We start from the raw sequence: 22,215 nt of genomic DNA, 5'->3' as shown, positions 1-22,215 counted from the left end.
AGGAACTTACAGAGTCACAGGTACTTGAAAGCTTGGAGATACACACTGACTGCCAGTAGTACACTAATTTTAAACCCAAATTCCAGGTTCTGCACTGCACTCACTCCTGGGAAAAAAATTGACACCTTCTATCATTTGGTAAATGTTGCTTAGACAAATTGGACTATACACACAACAAAAATAACAAGCATTTGCAATGCAACTTGTCTCACGTTTGCGCGAGTTAGAGCTATTAGCGTTGTAAACTCCTAACCGGACTTTTCTTGCCACACAAATTGAAAAAAAAAAAAAGCAAGCACGATTGTGCTATGTAAAACGCAGCAGGATCACTCTGAAACTGAAAACCAAAAAAACGAGTACGATCGCGCTATGTGAAACCCAACGCGGTCGCACTGCATGGAAAATAAAAAGATAAAGTAGTCTGGAAACCATGCTGAAAACATGGAGGCTCGTATGTTTTCAGTAGCTTGCCGGTGCACTCTAGAAGGGCTAAACACTGGAAATGGTATGCATATGTCATTAATGAAATCAAACAGATTTTAAAAGGCAAGACAACAAACCAATAAAAGTGACAGCCGTGGCACGGGCATGGTTAAAAGTCCAAAGAGAGATTACAACAGGGACGAAGCGCTTGTGCGCTCAACCCTAAAAAGGAATGTTTTACGAACGAGGAACTGTGGTAATTTAGTCACTTTAAACAAATTAGACTATGTGGAAGAGGCATACTGCCAATTAAATGAGAACACAAATTACAAGAAAATGGAAAGCAAACCGGTCAATGAGTGAACAGTAGAATTGAACAAAAACTTGAAGAAGCAGCAGGACTCTCTGCCCAATGGTGAAGATTTTCAATTTCTTACTAATAAGTCTCTAGTCATTCCAACGATATACGTCTTACCCAAAATACATAAGGCACTTGAGAAACCTCCAGTAAGACCTATTTCAAGTTGTAGGTCGTTTTATGAATGGATCTCAGTCTATGTGGATCCTTACCTGGCAACAATGATAACAACACTGATCTCTTTCATAAAAGACACTGGAGACTTTGAGGATCTTAACTGGAAAAGACTGGCAAGAAGGCTATATCTTTGTCACTATTGATGTAGTATCACTGTACATTTCAAATAATCACAAAATTGGACCGCAAACAATTGAATACTTCCCCAAACAGAAAAACGTTAAAGAACTAGAGCACTCACAGACCCTGTTGGAAATGATTGACATATGCCTCAAAAACAATGTGTTCTTGTTTTATCATCAATTGCATGCAAATACATGCAGAACTGCTATGTGAGTTTCCTTCTCTCCAAGCTAGGCTAACCTTATTATGGGTTGGTGGGAGAGAGGGGTAACCTGGAGGGAGGAGAATGGAATGCAAGTAGAAGGAATTGCATTGTGACTTACATTTATTGACGACCTGTTCACCATTTAGTCTGGTAGGAAAAGAATTTCTGGAACACTTCGCCATTTAGAATAATAACTGTGGTATAAAAATTAACTGTAATACACGTACTTCTCAAATATAATTTTTGGATGTGATAGTGTATGTAAAGTACAACACATTGGAAACAACTTTATATTGAAAATCTACAGCTACTAACAGCATCCTCCATGGAACGAGTATCCAACCTCAACCACTAGTCAAGCGTATTCCATAAGGAGAATTTTTGATGCTCAGACGAAACTGTTCAGACTATGAGATATTGCACACCACCTTAAAATAACTGAGCAAAGATTTTAAAGTAGAGGATATGCAAGAAGAGATATAGCTCAAGGAATGCAACAAGCAAAAAACAGATCAAAATCTTCACCTCTCAGCTGCCAGGCCTTTCCCCCCTCAGCTGCCAGGCCTTTTTTTGCCTATTTGGGGCAGCTTGCGCTTAGGCCCTCATAACTTTTTGCCCACGTAAGCTACCCACGCCAAATTTGCGTCCTGTTTTTTCCAACATCCTAGGGATTCTATAGGTACCCAGAGTTTGTGGGTTCCCCTGAAAGAGACCAAGAAATTAGCCAAAAGACAGAGGTTTTTTTTTTTTTTTAAGGGAAAAATGGGCTGCAGAAGAAGGCCTGTGTTTTTTTTCCCCTGAAAATGGCATCAACAAAGCATTTGCAGTATTAAAATGATGATCTTCCCAGCTTTCAGGAACAGGCAGACTTGAATCAGAAAAACACATTTTTCAACACAATTTGGGCATTTTACTGGAACATACCCCATTTTTACTATTTTTTGTGCTTTCAGCCTCCTTCCAGTTAGTGTCAGAAATGGTTGTGGAACCAATGCTGGATCCCAGAAAGCTAAACATTTCAGAAAAGTAACAAAGGGGCAGATGTATCAAAGGTTTTTACCCATTGTATGTCTATGGGAAAATGTGTTCATACATATGGCCCAAAATTCTGAATTCAGCAAGGGGTCATTTGTGTAGATTCTACAAGGTTTTCCTACAGAAAATAACAGCTGAAATAAAAAAATATTGAAATTGAGGTAAAAAAAAACAAAAAAAAACAAAACAGACATTTCTCTCTACGTTTTACTCTAACTTTTTCCTGCAATGTCAGATTTTTTAGAGCAACATACCGTTACGTCTGCTGGACTCTTCAGGTTGTGGGGATATATAGGGCTTGTAGGTTCATCAAGAACCTTAGGTACCCAGAGCCAATAAATGAGCTGCACTTTGCAATGGGTTTTCATTGTATCCAGGTATACAGCAATTAATTTGCTGAAATATAAAAAGTGAAAAATAGGTATCAAGGAAACCTTTGTAATTCCAAAATGGGCAGAAGATAAGGTGTTGAGAAGCTGTGGTTATTTACACATCTCTGAATTCTGGGGTGCTCATACTAGCATGTGAATTACAGGGCATTTCTCAAATAGACGTCTTTTTAACACACAGTCTTACATTTGGAAGGAAAAAATGTAGAGAAAGACTAGGGGCAGTAACACTTGTTTTGCTATTCTGTGTTCCCCCAAGTCTCCCGATAAAAATGGTACCTCACTTGCATGGGGAGCCCTAATGCCCGCGGCAGGAAACGCAACATAGACACATCACATTTTTACATTGAAAACTGACGTGTTTTTTGCAAAGTGCCTAGCTGTGGATTTTGATCTCAGCTCAGTCGGCACCTAGGAAAACCTACCAAACCTGTGCATTTTTTTTAAACTAGAAACCTAGGGGAATCCAGGATGGGTGGACTTGTGGGGCTGTCACTAGGTTCTGTTACCAAGAATCCTTTGCAAACCTCACAATTTGGCCCCAAAATGCTGTTTCCTCACATTTCAGTGACAGAAAGTTCTGAAATCTGAGAGGAGGCACGAATTTCCTTCCGCCCAGCTTTCCCCCAAGTCTCCAGATAAAAATGGTAACTCACTTGTGTGGGTAGGCCTAGCGCCCGTGACAGGAAATGCCCCAAAACACAACATGGACACATCACATTTTCCCAAAGAAAACAGAACTGTTTTTTGCAAAGTGCCTAGCTGTGGATTTTAAAATTCTATAAAATTTTCAAGAAATATTGGAACTTGATTAGTAAAGAACCAGATATGTGTGCTACAAAGTGGGCGTGAGCCCTCAGATGGGACATCGCAAAGTTCCGTCACTAAATGGAAATTTAGTAAGGAACCACTTCACACTGTCAAAACAACAAACTTGGTTGGAAACAGAGAAACTCAGCTTTGTGAAGTATAATAAATGTAAGGCATGTCAAACAGTCAAAGACGTGAAGACTACAAAGTTCATGAAATTGCTATAAATCAAAGAATTACATGCAACACCAACTATGACGTGTACATTAGTGAATGTCAGTGTGGCCTTAAATATGTTTCTGTCCTTATAAAAAGAATATTGGAACACATCCGGCTGAACAGAACAAAGACAGAGCTATGCTGTTGCAAAACATTTTCTCCAGCATTCTACAAGTGACTGGAAGTCTATAAAGTACTATGGTATAGCTCATGTTCCGAAGGATGGAAGAGGAGGGAAAAATAATTAAAACTGCGCAGATCTGAATCACAGAAGACTATGAATAAAAAACCTGTATGGGCTGAACAGTAATGCGGAATTACATGTGCACTTATAATCGAGATAAGAAACATGTAAATAGATTAAGTTAATCATGACCTCAGTGGATCAGTCATGCACTATTAATGTTTGAACAGCAGTGAACTACTGATAGTTTGGGTGATGTTAGAATGAGCCTATTACAGTGAAATGTAGGGGCAATAGTGGTACAGGAGAATCAAAAATTAAGCACTGATCTTTTTAGATGTAATTTGTCCATGCACTTAGTGACATACTAACAATCGGCTACGTAGTTGAAAGTCACGTAGAAGATAGCACTAACATAACAGTGGACCATCACAGGATACTAGAAACACTATATTATATATAACACTGCTGACCCTTCTTCCCCCTTGAGGAGCTGGCACATAAACTCTCGCAGAGGAGCCGAGCAGAGGGACCAGGTCACAGTCTCTTTACAGTCCACAATCAATCACTGCCTACCTCCTTCTGGTCTCTAACAGGTGCCACTGCCCAGCACCCCACACTACCTACTGGGATAAAGGGGGACCACAAGGGAGGGCGTGGGGGCACCTCCCAATAGCAGTACTTGATTGGTCATCTTCAAGAGAGGTGCATAGCGCCCAAGGAAACTGGCTATGTGCGGAGCACAACCCATGGACCCCATTGGCAGGAGGCCCACGCAGATTTTGTGCTGCCAAACTTACCAGCAAACGTGGGGCCATACTAGTTACTAGCTCTGGAACTGCACTCATGCCTCTAGATAGTGAGGGAGGCCCCTTTTTGCTGATCATTGCTACTTCCCGTACCACTGGGAGGCCTATCACACTGCGCTGCCAGGTGCGCCCACCAAAATCCTTGTGACACCTGCTGGGGCCCTGGCCACTGTATAAAAGAGGGACTACAATGCTTAAAGCGCTAGGATTTTTATCGCTGAGACGCCCAGAGCGGCTGCCAACAAAATAGCAACTAACCGAGAAACCACTGAGGCCGTGTTGACCATATACTTAAGTGCCACTTAAATATTAAAAGAAAAATGACACAGATATTTGCGAACCTCAGGGTAACCTGTGGCTGCGATGGAGAGCTCCTCGCACGGAGGGCACAGTGGGGCAACGGTGGATGCCAAACTGCATGCAATGGCTGTTTCCTGGGAAGCACTGGAGTTCAAAATCAACACCATGGCCACCGACCTAAGGCTGACGAGGGATGACTATATACGGCTGGCCGAGAGGGGTACCACAACTGACTACTCACTGGAAAATATAAACCCTGAAGTCAATACTATGTAGGAATGAATGACAAGCATGGAGAGTAGAGTAAAGACGCTTCAACTGCGCGCGGAGGAAACAACTTTGCTGGAGCGCATTGAGGTACTTGGCACCAACATGACTGCCTTTTTGGAAAACTAGATCCGCACTGAGATAGTTCCTGAGGGACTCTCCTCATTTTATGCACTCAATCACACCCACTGAGTGCTATTGCGGCCCCCTCTGCCTGGAGCAGAACTTAGTCCGGTTGTGGCCAAAGTCCTGCCCTTCAAAGATCAAGCAACATTCTCACCAAGCTCGAGTTAAAAGGGAAAACAATAGTGGAAGCCCAGAAAGTGATTATTTTCACTGACTTCACCAAAGAAGTGCAGCTGCAAAGGGCCTCCTTCGTGGAAGCTAAAAGAGAATAGGTATCACATATGACATGCTGTCTCCTGCCAGAATTTGTGTGACCTACCACAAACTATGCAATTCTTCACCACCCTGTCCCAGGTCTGGGCATAGACTGAGCAAACCAACCAATGGGAGGGCAGCTCAGATGCCAGCAGTCGAAGAGCTGGCCAGCCCCTGAGAAAACTGGTCATGACTGGTTTGAAGGCAATCCAGTTCCGCTCCAAAGCCTTGCAAGAACACCAAAGAGCAGTGGACTTGGTGGCAGTAATTAGTGTGGTGAGTTCTGGACCTACATCAGACCTGGATGAAGGAGACCAAGAGAACTCTCACTCTGAACGTGCCTCGATCTCCTCCTGTAATTAGATGTCTTTCTGGCACAGGTCTCTCCTGGCACAAAAGATGAAATTATTTGAGGCAATTGCATGAGATATGTTACATTGGTCCTGCACTGGTTTTGGGAATGTTTAAAAGCCTCATAGAAACTATAATAGTGAATATTACTAAGTGGGGCGAGATTGCGGTTCATTACCCCTACTGTGTTACCTGGGTGGCGTGTGGTGAGGCCGGGAAGTGCCCAACTGAGCCCACCCCAGCTGTGTGATGCATATGACAAGCGTGCAAATGTTGCTCCATAGTTTGCTAGTTTGCACTGGGGCGATTTCATTTCTTGTCCAGGGCTTGTTGTTGTTTGGTACACAGGGATTGTGTTGTGTTACACTCCTGTTTCCATAATTGTGCCCTCAGGGAAGTGGGTTGAAACTACTTACTATCTCATGGGCCATGGCTTGAGGGAGGGGACTCCTGGATATCAGTTAAGAGCCTCACCATGGCTACTCACCCCCCTCAGTGAGCTAGAGAAGGATTGCAGCAACACAAAAGGATAATGGACGGAGCGCTGAAACTTTTCAAACAACTACCCCCAGTGACAGATCTGGGCTTAATCCATTGTTCTTTTGCTCACCATGCCACCCCAGTTTGGATCCGGCCATATGAAAATCAGTCTTGACCCTGTTCCCCATGGGTACAGTCCAGCCCAGACTGCCGGTCCAGGTAATTACCATTTTCCCAGCCACGTTTCTCACAATTATGTCCTTGGCTTTCGAAAAGTGAATACATGTGTAGTAGTTTGTAAAGTAGGCATGTTTTAAACAGTTCATAGGAATGTTATATTTATCCACCTTTGTTTCATTCCTTTGTATTCTATTTGGAATGCATTGTTTGATTTACGAGTCAGTTGCTTCTCTATGCTTGCTCCTGTCAACCAGCCTCTCCGTTGCTGGGAACTTTACTAAGAATAAACAAAACCTTTTTCCACCTTGCTTTTGGAATCTCATTACAACATTTTGGCGACGAGTGTTCCCAGCAGTGCCTGTCACATCGGAGAAAAATTACGAGTTGATTGAAATCATTTTTTCACTACAACTACGGGACTTTGGCTTCTCATCGGTAGGAAATGGATGTTTGTTATCTTCAGCTATCTCCCTGATTTATTGACTTGCTCAGCCTGGGTCAGCAATTAAGGCTGTTCTCCGCTTGTAGCTTTCCTTCTAAGCTACTGTTTACATTTCAAATTCGGAGCCCTGGCAGCACCTATTTAACAGCCAGTCTTCAGCTGGAACTTAACTTATGTGACCCCATTTTGTTTTCTTTTCATTGTATTCTTCAAATTAGTCACACATAACCTGACTTGAGTTTTGTTTTGCTCAACATGCCAGCAACCTAATTTCATTATTAATCTGTCAAAAACTGAGTACCAGCTCCTATTTTTTTTGTTTTGTTTCGGATTTGATTATTTAAATATATATATATATATATATATATATATATATATATATATATATATATATATATATAGTTACATACATTTATTTGTATTTAACAATGCAACAGTGTTGTAATCCACCTCCGCCACTACAACAAAATCCAGGGGATGTACCCATGAAGTGGAGCAAATGGCATGGTTTATTTAATAATTTTATGATTGCCATTGATGGAAATTCGTTTTCTGCGACTAGAAAAAAAAGGGCTTCTATTAAACGTTATTGGCACAGAAGCTCAGGAAATATTTGATCATTTACCTCCACATAAACCACCTGAAGGAACTGATATAAATGATTATGATGTTTTTTCTGAAGCTTTGGACAGATTACAATTACATTTCACAGTTGAACCAAATGTAGTTACAGAACGTTTTAACTTTTATTCACGGCACCAATTTTCCACAGAACCTGTTGAAGGATATGTGGCTGCTCTTCGCATTTTGGCTTCAACTTGTGATTTTGGTGTCATTACTGATCAATATATTCGGGATCAAGTTATTATGCACTGTTATAACAAAAAAATTCAAGAACAACTTCTGAGACACAAAAATCCATCACTCAAAGAAGTAATAGAAGTTGTTAAAGGTATTGAAAGGTCAATACGATCGTGTAAGACATTAAATGATGACAAAGAATCATCTTGAAGTAGCTGCCATACGCAATGTCAACAAAAATAAGTACAGCAAAGGGTACAACAAAAATAATCTAAACAAATTAAAATGTATGCGATGTGGATCAAATTTGCATACCAACAAATCAACCTGTCCTGCCTTATTTAAAGAGTGTTTCAAATGTGGTAAAACTGGACATTTTTCGACAGTTTGCAGATCTCAAAGGAATGTCAATTTGATTGTTGGAAAACAATTAGAGACTGAACATTGTATCCAAGATGTTGAAAGTGTAGTCTTGATGATTACAGAAGATAAGTCTAAGCAACATAATATTTTTAACACTGATATTGACAACCAGATATATCGTCCTCCAAAGTGCGAAGTTATCATTGATGGATTCTCAACTATAATGCTAGTGGATTCTGGATCACCTTTTTCTATCATATCTGAGGCATTTTTCAACAAAAACTGGTCTGGACGGAAGTTGGAGAGCAATGACATTAAGGCTTATGGTTACAGTCAGACAATAATTAATATTTTAGGTTACTTTGTAGCTTCTATTTCTTGTCATGATCACAATATTTTAGGTAAAATGTATGTAGTTGACAAAGGACAGCATGTTTTGGGATGGAGACATCAAGGTAATCTTGGAATGGTTTTGGATCCATCTGCTGATGTTCCGGTGTATTGCATGACCATACAGCAAGGTATTGAAGTGATTATTTCAGAGTACAAAAATGTCTTTAGAAAAGAATTGGGTACTGCTAAAGGATTCACACATAACATTAAACTGAAAGTGGGAGCATTACCAGTCAGACACAAGTTGAGAGATGTTCCACTTAGTGTCAGGAAAGAACTTAGTATTTTGCTTGATCAATTACTTAAGGATGGTGTCATTGAACCAGTAGACTCCTCTGAATGGGTTTCTCCCATAGTTTTAGTTAAAAAAAAGAGTGGGTCTTTGAGATTATGTGCAGATTTGAGATCATTAAATAAACAAATTATTGTTGATTGCCATCCTCTACCAAAGATTCAAGAACTTTTTGCACTTTTGGGTGGAGCAAAATTCTTTACATCTCTTGATCTCAAATCAGCATATCATCAGATTACTCTTGATGAGGAATGCAGACATTTAACTACATTTATAACTCCAGAAGGGGCTTTCAGATATACCCGCATGCCGTTTGGGTTGGCATCCGCTGCATCCGTATTCCAAAAGCTTATGCATAGGCTATTTACAAACATGGATGGAGTTATGGCTTTTCAAGACGACATCCTAATTTTTGCTGATACCATTGATTCTCATAATATGAGATTGTCAAAAGTACTGTCAGTTTTACAAGAAAAAGGGATGACACTACAAATGGAAAAATGTAAATTTTTAACGCAGGAGGTAGAGTATTTAGGACACACCATATCTTCGAAGGGTATAGCTCCTAAAGCTTGTTTGTTACAAGCTATAAAAGAGATGGGTATATCCTCTGATAAAGATCAATTAAGATCTTACCTGGGCTTGTGTGAATTTTACTCTCGGTTTGTGTTTCATTTTTCCCAAATAGCGTTACCTTTAAGAAATTTACTTAAGAAAGGAGTAAAATTTACATGGTTGAGTGAACATCAGGAGGCGTATGATAAACTTTAAAAAAGCATTATTGAGGCGGCACCATTGTCTCAGTTCAATCAAAATTTATGTTGTGCGGTTTACGTTGATGCCAGCTCTGAAGGGTTAGGGGCAATACTTACTCAGAAAAATCATGTCACAGAAAATACTGTGGCTTTCACTTCAAGACCTCTTTCAGTTTCTGAATCTAAGTATTCAACTATTGGGAGAGAAGCTTTAGCATGCACATGGGCAGTGGAACATTTTAAAACTTATTTGTGGTGCAGAGAATTTACCATTAAAATAGATCACAAACCCTTATTAGCATTGCTAAACAGTAACGGTACTGGTAGAGCATCTTCTCGTCTAGTCAGGATTTTATCAAAAATATATGAGTATAATTTCAGAGCAGTACATATTCAAGGAATTCTCAATTGTGTGGCTGACTGTCTATCCAGATTACCTGACAATTCTGTTAAATTGTTTCCTGAGACATTAGAAGAATGTGTGGTTGCTACTATAGATGATATTTTACCCCTATGTAAGGATGTGTTTTCCAAGGATGCCTGGTGTAAGAGTTGTAGTGAGGATGAAGAATTACAAAACATTCAAAAATTTTGTAACACAGAATGGCCTCGTGAAAAGGTGTTGTCACCATCTATGCAGATATGTTGGAAGGTCAGAAATTCAATTTCAGTATCAGGGGATTTAATCTTTAAAGATGATTGTGTGATTCCCCCTAAGGCGCTTCGCCCCAATATTATTAAGTTAGCTCACGCAGGACACTTAGGGGAAACCTTAACTAAAACTAAAATAAGAGAAATGTTTTGGTGGCCTTATATGGATAGGCAAATTTCAGGATTTGTCAAACAATGTGTCATTTGCTCTAATTCTGATAAGACTCTTGTCACCAGTAAATGTGTACCTGTTAAATCTGAGTTTCCATCAAGACCATGGAACAAAGTAGCATTGGATATTTTGGGACCATATGATAATCTAGCTAGGTGCAAGATGTATATCATTGTACTTATTGTTTACTTTTCTAAATGGGCAGAGGTCAAATGGATTGTCCAACCCACCACTGACAGTGTTATAAGATTTTTAAAAGAATGTTTTTTTAAGGAGGGGTTACCATCTAGCATTGTCACCGACAATGGTAAACAGTTCACATCCTTTAAGTTTCAGGAATTCATGAAAGTCAATAATATTTTGCATTTAAAAACTTCGCTTTATGCTCCAAATATGAATGGCCTTGTGGAAAGATTTAATAGGGTTATTGTGGAGGCTGTACAATCGGCCATAATCAATAGGTTTAATGTCAAAGAATTTGTTGAAGAAAAGATTTGGGCATATCATTCGTCCCCCAATTTGACAACTGGGTTTTCACCATTTTCCATGCTCAAAGGGCGTGTTCCACGCACCACTTTATCCCCTTCTTGGTTGAGAAAAGAATTACCCATTATTGACCTTAGAAAAATGTATTTTGAGGCTAAAAGAAAAGTTGAGAAGAAAAATAAGGGAGAATTAGACAAAAATAATATTGATAATACTAAGGTGAAAATTGGGGATTTTGTCAGGATCAAACTTCCTTATCGAGTGAGAAAGGGCGAGTCAAAGTTTTCAAAAGCATTCAAGGTTGTATGTGTGGGAAAAACCTCAGTCAAGTTGAATAATGATTCATGGTGGAGTCTAAGCAGAGTTGCTAAAGTCACTAATAGTACTGAAAAACATGATCCTAATTCATATATGGATTTGTCCTCAGGGGTGATGAAGAACATTTGTATGGATAAATCGCAATACTTTTCTCTTTCAGATTTTGAACGTGACAGTAACACAGAAAGATCTCAGTTGACACCTGGTATTGTGGGTAATGAGACTCCTATTGATTGCAATGAGGACTTTGAGATTATTGATTCCACTTTTGTGCCTATTGTGCCAAATGTCAATCAGCAGGATAATGTACAAGTCAAAGATTATGTCCATGAAAGAGTCAACAATGATAGTGTAGATCTTCCTAAAAGAGTATCTGTACTACCCAAAAAATATGCTGATTTTGTTTTGTGCTAAGTTATTTATTTATTAATTATTTTTATTATAATATTGAAGAGAGGAGATATGTAGTAGTTTGTAAAGTAGGCATGTTTTAAACAGTTCATAGGAATGTTATATTTATCCACGTTTGTTTCATTCCTTTGTATTCTATTTGGAATGCATTGTTTGATTTACGAGTCAGTTGCTTCTCTATGCTTGCTCCTGTCAACCAGCCTCTCCGTTGCTGGGAACTTTACTAAGAATAAACAAAACCTTTTTCCACCTTGCTTTTGGAATCTCATTACAACAACATGCACCTTCTCATTCAAGATTTTGTTGAAAACATACTTAAGTGATTTCAGGCGAGGTAGAATAGAGGGATCTCTTATGACCACAAGATCATGTTCAAAGTTTTTGATTTTCTTTCCCACGTCACCAAGAACGGAATTTAGGAATTTGTTCTTTTTGTCTAGGATAGCTATCATAATTCATCCAATTGTCGCTTTAGTTGCCTGCCATAGTATTTCTGGGGAAATAGTCGATTAATTACATTTTAATAAGTTCCCTAGTTTGTGGGTTTTGTAGGATGCCATCCTTCATTGTCCAAATTCTGTCCTTGGGAAGGGCTATTTTTGTTTTTAGGGGTAAGAGACAGGTTGGTTAACAGGTAACCAATTTCGTAAAAGTGTTTTGTGGGTGGGAAAATTAAGTAAATTTGCTGCCAGACGGGTCATAAAACCACTATGAGTCAGCAAAGTTATGTGTTTTCATTGAGTTCACAAGTTGCCTATGCGATCTGTTCAAACGGTAGCTGCATGGCAAGCTATACAGCACCAGGTCTATAGGTGAACTGAAATCTCTTCCTGTACAGCTGGTCTATCCAAAATTAAGGGTCATCAGAGGTGGAGGCCTAAATGTTTAACATGAAAAGAATGGTATAACCTCTAATGATCTTGGAAATAAGCCACCTGGCTTCCGTGTTGTGTGTGAAGTTTTTAACTGTGATATTAGAATTTTTAGAAATAATGGTGAGGAATCCATTCTTTTCAATGGCCAGGAAGTAGGACACTTCATTGATCCCAGAGTTCTACGTTGAAAGGGCCTCTTTCATACTATTTCTCCAATACTGTAGAAGGATAATATCCCCCTCACATTTATAAAAATAGTGTAAAATGATCTTTCTTTTAAAAGGGTGATTATGGCCTTTAGTATTCAGACAGAGTATCTTCAAAATCTTAATCATAGCGAAATGAGGCCATAATGTAGTGTTCTGAATGTAAAGACAATTTCCCCATCGAGGAGGAAAACAGAGAAGACCAGTCCTGCTGCTCGGGGGAAGTACTAGCATTCGGTCCTCAGCCTCTGTACCATCCCTCAAGCACTGTCACTGTGTGGCAATCTAGCAGGACAGGCTCCCTCTCCTTTACTGATGCTTTGCTGCATAAAAGCAAAAATAAGCCAAAGCAGCAGCTGGGCCTGAACTACACATGTTTAGACATGCTCGACTAAGTAGGGTAAGACAACTGGTGAGGAAATATAACTAAAGTGAACAAAATTGGATCAACGTCTGCTGTCAATTTTAGGTAGAAAGAAGTACTACTTTCACAGCCGGGCAGATTAACAAAAGTTTTGGTTGGACACTCTTGACTACTGCTCACCACCACTGAGCAGCCATCGTGAATAAAAGCGTTTTCATATTTTTGGGAGGGCAAATTGTGAGAACACCTTTAACAGCCTAAAGAACGAGTTACTTACCTTCGGTAACGATTTTTCTGGTGGATACATTAGCTACCTGTGGATTCCTCACCTAATGAATACTCCCATGGCGCCAGCATTCGACGGAAATCTTCTTACTAGTCTCTGCACGTCGACGAGGACGTCACTCTAGCCCACGCGACGCCGTGTGACGTCATACAGGCAATAAGAGGTCCTCGCCGACGTGCCGATGACAGTACCAACATTTTTTACGTGCATGAGAATAATAATAACCCAATGTAATGAAAGAGCAAAGCAACATCTCTTAATATTGTAAATCACACAACATTGCAATAAAATAGCTGTAGATTTAATATAACCTTCTTTTTTTTTTTTAAACAAATAAATATATTTATACATACGAATCATGTATATACACAATATATATAGATTTATATATAAATATACACATATATACAAATATCATATATGCAAAATGTATTGCAACTTTGAAGACCAAAAGGAGCACACTCAAGGATTGCTTGGAGAGACCAAAAAGGCAACGGGGAGGCGGGTGGGACCGTGAGGAATCCACAGGTAGCTAATGTATCCACCAGAAAAATCGTTACCGAAGGTAAGTAACTCGTTCTTCTGATGGATACAACTACCTGTGGATTCCTCACCTAATGAATAGAGTCCCAAAGCAGTACCACGCCCGGCGGTGGGTGCCTAAATGGTCAAACCAAGAAATCCTGCAGCACTGACCGTGCAAAATGACCGTCCCTTCTGACCTCAGAGTCCAAACAGTAATGTTTCACAAAAGTGTGAAGGGACGACCAAGTTGCGGCCTTGCAGATGTCGACCACAGGAACACCCCTGGCCAAGGCCGAAGAGGCCGACTTAGCTCTGGTGGAGTGAGCTCTAATGCCCTCAAGCGGATCCTTCTTTGCCAAAGAGTAACAGATTTTAATGCAAAGAACAACCCACCTGGAGAGTGTTCTCTTGTGGACTGCCTTTCCTCTCCTCTTGCCCACGTATCCGACAAACAGCTGATCCTCCAGCCTGATATCCTTCATTCTGTCGATATAGAAGCTCAACGCCCTTTTTGGGTCCAGGCGATGTAGTCTTTCTTCCTCCTTTGAAGGATGAGGCGGAGGATAAAACGTGGACAAAGTGATTGTCTGAGCCAAATGGAAGGGTGAAACAACCTTCGGAAGGAAAGCAGCCTTGGTCCTCAACACCACCTTATCCCCATAAAACGTTATATAAGGGGGTTTAACCGATAAGGCCTGCAACTCACTCACTCTCCTTGCAGATGTTATAGCTACCAGGAATACTGTTTTAATAACCAAATACCTTAAGGGGCAAGAATGCATAGGCTCAAAAGGGGACCCAATAAGGAAAGTCAGGACCAAGGACAAATCCCATTGAGGCATAACGAATGGTTTTGGAGGATATTGATTCAGAAGACTTTTCAAGAATCTGAGAACAATAGGGGATTTAAATAACGATGGTTGGTCTGGAAGACAAATGAAGGCTGACAAGGCCGACAAATAACCCTTAATGGTAGCCACTGCACAACCTTTCTGCGCTAGAGACAGTGCAAAAGACAAAACATGTGACAGATGAGCATGTAAGGGATCAATCTGTCTCTCTCCACACCACATAACAAATTTAGACCACCTATTAGCGTAGATAGATTTAGTGGAGTGTCGCCTGGCCGCTAAGATAACATCCACTACATCAGGCGGGAGAGAGAAGGAACTCAGGTTGCCCCGTTCAATCTCCAAGCATGTAGGTGCAGACTCTGGAGGTTGGGGTGTAAAACCTGCCCCTGCGACTGCGAGAGGAGGTCTGCCCTGAGAGGGAGACGGAGCGGAGGGCACAGTGAGAGTTGGAGAAGGTCGGAGTACCATACCCTCCTTGGCCAATCCGGAGCTATTAAGATGACTTGGGCCCGGTCTTGGCGAATTTTCCTCAACACTCGAGGAATCAAGGGTATGGGGGGAAACGCGTAAAGCAACTGGTCGCACCAGGTTATCTGAAACGCGTCCCCCAACGCTCCCTGCATCGGATACTGGAGGCTGCAGAATAACGGGCAATGTGCGTTCTCTAGAGTGGCAAACAGATCTATCCGAGGAAACCCCCATATCTGGAAGATTAGACAGACCTGATCTGAATGGAGACGCCACTCGTGGTCTGCCGAGAATTGGCGACTGAGACTGTCCGCACGTACATTCAAGACCCCGGCCAGATGATTTGCCACCAAGCAAATCTGATGGTCCTTTGCCCAGGACCATAGCCGAAGAGCTTCTCTGCAGAGAAGGTACGACCCTACTCCTCCCTGTTTGTTTATGTACCACATCGTGGTAGTATTGTCCGTCAGGACCTGTACCGACTGACCACGAAGGGATGGGAGGAAGGCCTTGAGAGCCAGACGTACAGCCCGTAACTCCAACAGATTGATATGAAACACCTGTTCCTCTGGAGACCAAAGCCCTTTGATCTCCAGATCCCCCAGATGAGCTCCCCATCCTAGGGTGGAAGCATCCGTTATGACCGTGGCCACTGGTGGCGACTGCGCGAACGGCTTTCCCTGTGAAAGATTGTTGCCCGCAATCCACCACTTCAATTCCACAGCAGCATCTCTGGAGATCTTGACAGTACCTTCTAAATCTCCCTTGTGTTGAGACCACTGCCTTCGGAGGCACCACTGAAGAGCCCTCATGTGCCAGCGAGCATGCGTGACCAACAGAATGCAGGAGGCGAACAGACCGAGCAGACGAAGGACCTTGAGGACTGGAACTACCGCTCCATTTTGAAACATTGGAACCAATTCCTGAATATCTTGAATCCGCTGAGGCGGAGGAAAGGCTCGACCCAATGTTGTATCCAGTACTGCCCCTATGAACAGGAGGCGCTGAGAGGGCTCCAGGTGAGATTTGGGCACATTCACCGAAAAGCCCAGGTCGAACAACAACTGGGTTGTTGACTGCAGATGATGCGACACAAGCTCCGGGGACTTGGCTTTGATCAACCAGTCGTCCAAGTAAGGGAATACTGCTATCCCCTTCCTTCTGAGCTCCGCCGCAACCACTGACATCACCTTTGTGAAGACTCGAGGTGCTGAAGTAAGACCAAACGGGAGGACCGCAAACTGATAGTGCTGCGACCCTACCACAAACCGGAGATACTTCCTGTGCGACTTGAGTATCGGGATATGAAAGTAAGCATCCTGCAAGTCGACAGACACCATCCAATCTTCCTTGTTCAACGCCAAAAGCACCTGTGCTAGGGTCAGCATCTTGAACTTTTCCTGTTTGAGGAACCAATTCAAGATCCTCAGATCCAGGATTGGTCTCAACTGACCATCCTTTTTGGGAATCAGGAAGTATCTCGAGTAACAACCTCGACCCTTTTCCTGCTCTGGGACCAACTCTACCGCGCCCTTTGAAAGGAGGACTTGAACCTCCTGTTCTAGCAACAGGAGGTGTTCTTCTGAACAATAAGATGGGCGGGGCGGGATGAGGGGCGGGAACTCCCGAAAGGGAAGGGCGTAGCCTTTCCTCACAATGCCGAGAACCCAAGTGTCCGTTGTGATAGACTTCCACTTGTGGAGAAAATGCTGTAATCTTCCCCCTACAGGAGAGGAGTGAGTGGGAAACGGTGGAAGCCTAAGGCTGCTTCCCCTGCTGCACCCCTCCAGAGGACAAGGAAGAGGCAGAGTGTTGTTGAGAGGCTCCTCTGGTACGGGCCCCACCCCTCCCCCTCCCTCTAAATGACCTATAGGGGAGGGAAGAGGCGGGTTGCTGGAACCTCCCCCGAAAGGAAGAGGAAGAAGAGCCACGCCCAAATCCCCGAAACCTCCTGAAAAATCTAGAAGAGGCAGAGGAAGAAGGAGCTTGCAGTCCTAACGATTTGGCTGTGGCTCTGCTCTCCTTAAATCGTTCCAAGGCCGAATCTGCCTTGGCTCCAAACAGTCTGTCCCCATCAAACGGGAGGTCCAGCAGGGTCGACTGCACATCCGCAGAAAACCCTGAGTTTCGGAGCCAGGCCTGTCTTCTTGCCACCACAGCCGTGCCCATCGCCCTGGCCACCGAGTCGGTCGTGTCCAGCCCAGACTGGATAATCTGGGTCGCGGCAGCCTGGGCGTCCGAGACCACATCCAAGAGACCCTGGGGAAGCTCCGTAAATGAAGACGAAATATCATCCATCAGAGCATGGATGTACCTCCCCAAAATGCACGTTGCGTTGGTGGCCTTCAACGCCAAACAGGATGACGAAAATATTTTCTTGGACTGCGCATCCAGTTTCTTGGAGTCTCTGTCTCCAGGCACCGTCGGGAAGGAACCAGGCGCTGACTTTGAGGAACAGGAGGCTTGCACCACCAAGCTCTCCGGCGTAGGGTGTCTAGAGAGAAAGCCAGGGTCAGATGGTGCAGCTCGATACCTCCTGGCCACAGCCCTATGAACGGCCGAGGAAGACACCGGCTTCTTCCACACCTCCAACACCGGATCCAGCAAAGCCTCATTAAATGGCAAGAGAGGCTCAGCTGCAGCAGAGGCCGGATGCAATACCTCGGTCAGCAAATTCTGCTTCGCCTCTGCCACCGGCAAAGGCAGGTCCAAAAAGCTCGCTGCCTTCCTCACCACAGCATGAAAGGAAGCAGCCTCCTCCGTATATTCCCCTGGAGATGAAAGGTCCCACTCAGGGGAAGTGTCCAGGCCACTGGCTGTATCCAGACCATGTAGTCCGTCTCCAGAGTCCTCAATCTCTCCCTCCTCTAAGACTCGCTGGTACTCCTGTTCTTCTAAAAGACGGAGAGCACGCCTCCTCGAATGAAGTCTCTCCTCGATACGCGGAGTCGACATGGCCTCCGCCGACGTCGAAGAACGGCGCCGATCTCCAGAAGCATCTGACGCCGCCTCCGGCGCCACAGGCAGCTTCGGCGCCGAGGTAGGAGCCGGAGGACGAGGTCTTGGAGCCGATGGACCAACCGGAGTCACAGGGCAAAATCCTGACTTCGACGGAAGGGCAACCTCCGGGGCCGAAACATCCGAAGCCACCGGAGCGGCCACCGACGCCGGCACCGGCGCCGAGCCCACATTCCCAAAAGGGAGAAAGGGCATAAAGGGTGCCGGCCGAAGAGGCGCAGGATCACCCAACGAAAAGGCCAAGAGCCCCGAAGGACCAGCCGGAGCAGCTCCTGGAGCCATCTGCTGAAAGATGGTATACATCGCATTAAGAAACGCGGTACTATCGGCTCCAGGAGTGGGAAAAGCCGGATACTGGGGTGCCTGGATCGAGGGCAACCCCGACGCCGGAGAAAACACAAGAGGCTGCACCACCTCAATCACCGACGCCTGACCAGGCGAAGTCGGTGACGCCGGAGAGGGCAACGGCGTCGATGGATGCGGCGTGACCGTGGGGCTGACCTCCCAAGTCCTCCGACGCCGAGCCGAAGGTGACCTCGAACGAGACCCCTTGCTGGAATGACGTCGTGAGTCTCTACGGCGCCGGGAGTCTCGATGACGCCGGTGAGACCTTGGCGAAGAAGACTTCTTATGATGTTTCTCCTTCTTCTTTGACTTTGCCATGAATAACTTGGCCTCACGCTCTTTGAGGGCCTTCGGATTCATGTGTTGACATGAATCGCAAGTCGAGACGTCGTGGTCGGAGCTCAAACACCATAGACAGTCGGAGTGAGGATCTGTAACTGACATCTTGCCCCCACACTCTCGACAGGGCTTGAAACCCGACTTCCTCTGAGACATTATTACCGCAGAGAAGACTACGCAGCAAACAATACACTGTAACCACGAAGGTAACAGTAGCTCCCTCGAAGATAACCGTTTCGAATGCACGGAAAAAAGGGAACTGTCATCGGCACGTCGGCGAGGACCTCTTATTGCCTGTATGACGTCAGACGGCGTCGCGTGGGCTAGAGTGACGTCCTCGTCGACGTGCAGAGACTAGTAAGAAGATTTCCGTCGAATGCTGGCGCCATGGGAGTATTCATTAGGTGAGAAATCCACAGGTAGTTGTATCCATCAGAAACAGCTCTTTCTAGTAAGCTGATCTATCATGCTCTAGTAGAGATACATTGGTGGAGCTCTTGAGGAGCTGGGTGTCAGAGCAGGAGGTGCTCATACCCAGAAAAAGTAACTCTGGCAGAGTTGCAAAGTGACCGTAGGAGGTGTTGCATGCTCTCATAGGTGGAACTGTTAAAAGCTGGGGTGTGACAGCAGGAGATACTGCTAACTCTGCTATAATTCTGTTATCATCCAACAAAACTCTTTCCCATGGTGTAGCATGTTACACATTCATTGATGTGCTTCGCCACCTCGTCATGGGTACGAAACACTTTATAAATACATAAACAATACCCTGGAGCCTGTAGCCTATCCTCTGACACACGGACTAATTGTTCCTCTGATATCAATGGTGCATTCTTCCACTCCTGGCAATGCTCCCTTGTTACCAGTGCACCTTCTTCTCATTAACACCTCCATCATTTGGCCAATAGTTCCATTCACTAGCTGCCATCTTTCCTCCCGTTAATGGTTCCTTCAGTCATTCAATTTTTCCTCTCTTTGGAGTCACTGCCCCTCCTATCAACTGTTACTCCTACTGTTCTTTCTCCCACTTTAATTGATAGTCGCAGTAAAAACCACCCCTACACCCAATTCCAGTTCCCTTAACCCTCTCACCAAGGAAACCTTGCATTGGGTGTGGTTAAGCTTGCAGCTCTTCCCTGGCAGCAGGCTTCCAAAGCCTTTTCATTGGCATGTAGAAACAGCTTTTTACTGAAATTAGCTCATTATGCAGCAGATCGTGTATTAATAAAAGGATTTATTCCTTGCAAGCCAGAGGCTGTGGTAAGCAAAGGTAAACTCTAACGCAGCCAATTGGAGTGCAATACAAACACTCCTTGAGCAGAAGCACATAACATATGCCCAACAAAACTCTGTCTTTCAGGCTCCCAAAATGTGGATGGAGCCAAAGCATAACCATAAAAAGAACACTTTGAGTAAAGATCTAACTTTCTGCCATATTTGGTATAATTCTGTTCTGCCATTTTCCTTGTATTGTTGTCTAATTTTTCCTATGATGCATGGGGGTGTGAGGAGCGTTTTGTCCCCCCCACCCCTTTTCTCAACACCAGATTGACAGATCACACCAAAACCTTCCAGGAAGAGCTGAGGTGGCTAAACTTTATTTTTTTTTTAGAACGTTTCATTAAGATTAGCTAAACAGTACCAAAGTTAGCAGCAAAACAAAAATTGTTCTTCCTCTGAAAACTTGTGGGGAGGGAGAGAGAAAGTCTGTGTGTGTGTGTGTGTGTGTGTGTGTATGTGTGTTAGTCATTAGCCTCATGGCTACTATATTGGTTGAACTATTAATAGTCTTCCTATTTTATGGCAAGCCATGTAACATTCCCAACATACCGGTCAGGCCTGCAACTGAATAATGTCTCTCTACTATGAATCCTCTAGCAATCAGGCTTCACTTCAACTACTCCCAAATTCCTGGTTCTATTCATATATTTTTCTCCCCAATGTTTCTCTTAGGAGATGGGTGGGAAAAGCTTATGTGCAGACTCTCATATGTGCACTCTAAAGCACAAACAAAATCTGTCAGAGATGCATTCCAAAGGCAAGCAACTGTAACAGATTCTGCTTCCTTGTTCCTTTCATACTTGTTCCATGCAAGAGTAGATGGCTTTACATGGTTAATTACTACATAATGTTCTTTGGACTGCAGAATGGAGGATTCCTTTCTGCTACATTTCTATTATTTTAGCCAGTGTGACTAATATTACCATGAAGCTAAAATAATATGACAATCTTGTATAAAGTCAGCTCGCATCTCCATTTAGAATGTAGATGAGATGGTGTTTAAGGGTGATGAGGGCTCAGCAAATTAAAAGCATACAAAGTAAGTCTTTGACAATGGAACATATTAAACTGAAATTAAGTTACCCTGATGTAAAGCACTGAAATAAATACCTCCAGCATTTCTGTTTTAAAGTAAGACCTTCACCTATTGTATTTACACCATAAAAAGTAAGCATGCAAAAGCCAATTTCCAACAAAAAGACATCCTATGAATTGGTTTCTATGAAATGATGAATGACATTCAATTAGAAAAATTCCATTAAACAGTTTAGGTGAAATGGTTTCTCAGTAATGGTATTCCATGAAACCGTTTTTCTATCAAATCACGTCACCTGTTAATATTACCACCACTGCATATGGAACTGAGATACGCTTCTGCTAATAAACATGCTTAAAACAAAAATGTAATAACTGACCCCTCCTCGCTGTCCGTCCACATGTATTGAACGAATGTGATCTGCAAGATCAGGACTGGAGTTGAAGCAGATCTGGCACAGGTCCCAACAGCAGTTATATGATATGTTTTTTGATGCAGAAGCTATACTTCCTTGGCCATTCATCATTGCTGGAGTTGAACGGCCACTGGAAATGGTGCTGTCTACATCCATTAAAGTACTGCTTATGCTGTGGAAAGAAAATAAGAGTTGCCGGTTATTACTTCAAAAGCATCAAAATTATAGAATAAAGTTAAAGTTAAACACATATGTATAGTATGGTTAATTTCTGCTAATTAATCAGAAACAATGAATCCATAAAACACAAACAAATGTTCTCCTAAGATAAATAAATATTTTGAGAAAATGAAGCAGGGCAATGAGAATCATTTACAGGTCCTTCATTTATAGTGGTAAATACATACCATTTTATCAGTAAGAATAAA

The 22,215-nt window shown here is 42.9% G+C and overlaps 1 protein-coding gene across 3 annotated transcripts in view; it reads right to left on the bottom strand.

Annotated features, from left to right (window-relative positions):
* Positions 1–22,215, bottom strand: part of AEBP2 (AE binding protein 2) — a 213,341-nt gene that overhangs the window by 149,849 nt on the left and 41,277 nt on the right. For all 3 annotated transcript variants that reach the window (XM_069228516.1, XM_069228517.1, XM_069228515.1), the window contains exon 2: positions 21,752–21,959. In XM_069228516.1, coding sequence (XP_069084617.1) covers positions 21,752–21,959 — 208 coding nt within the window. The remainder of the gene's footprint in view (positions 1–21,751; positions 21,960–22,215) is intronic.

This window comes from Pleurodeles waltl, chromosome 4_1, assembly GCF_031143425.1.
Source record: "Pleurodeles waltl isolate 20211129_DDA chromosome 4_1, aPleWal1.hap1.20221129, whole genome shotgun sequence".
Taxonomy (NCBI): Eukaryota; Metazoa; Chordata; class Amphibia; order Caudata; family Salamandridae; genus Pleurodeles; species Pleurodeles waltl.
This window is presented reverse-complemented; position numbering and strand designations above follow the sequence as displayed.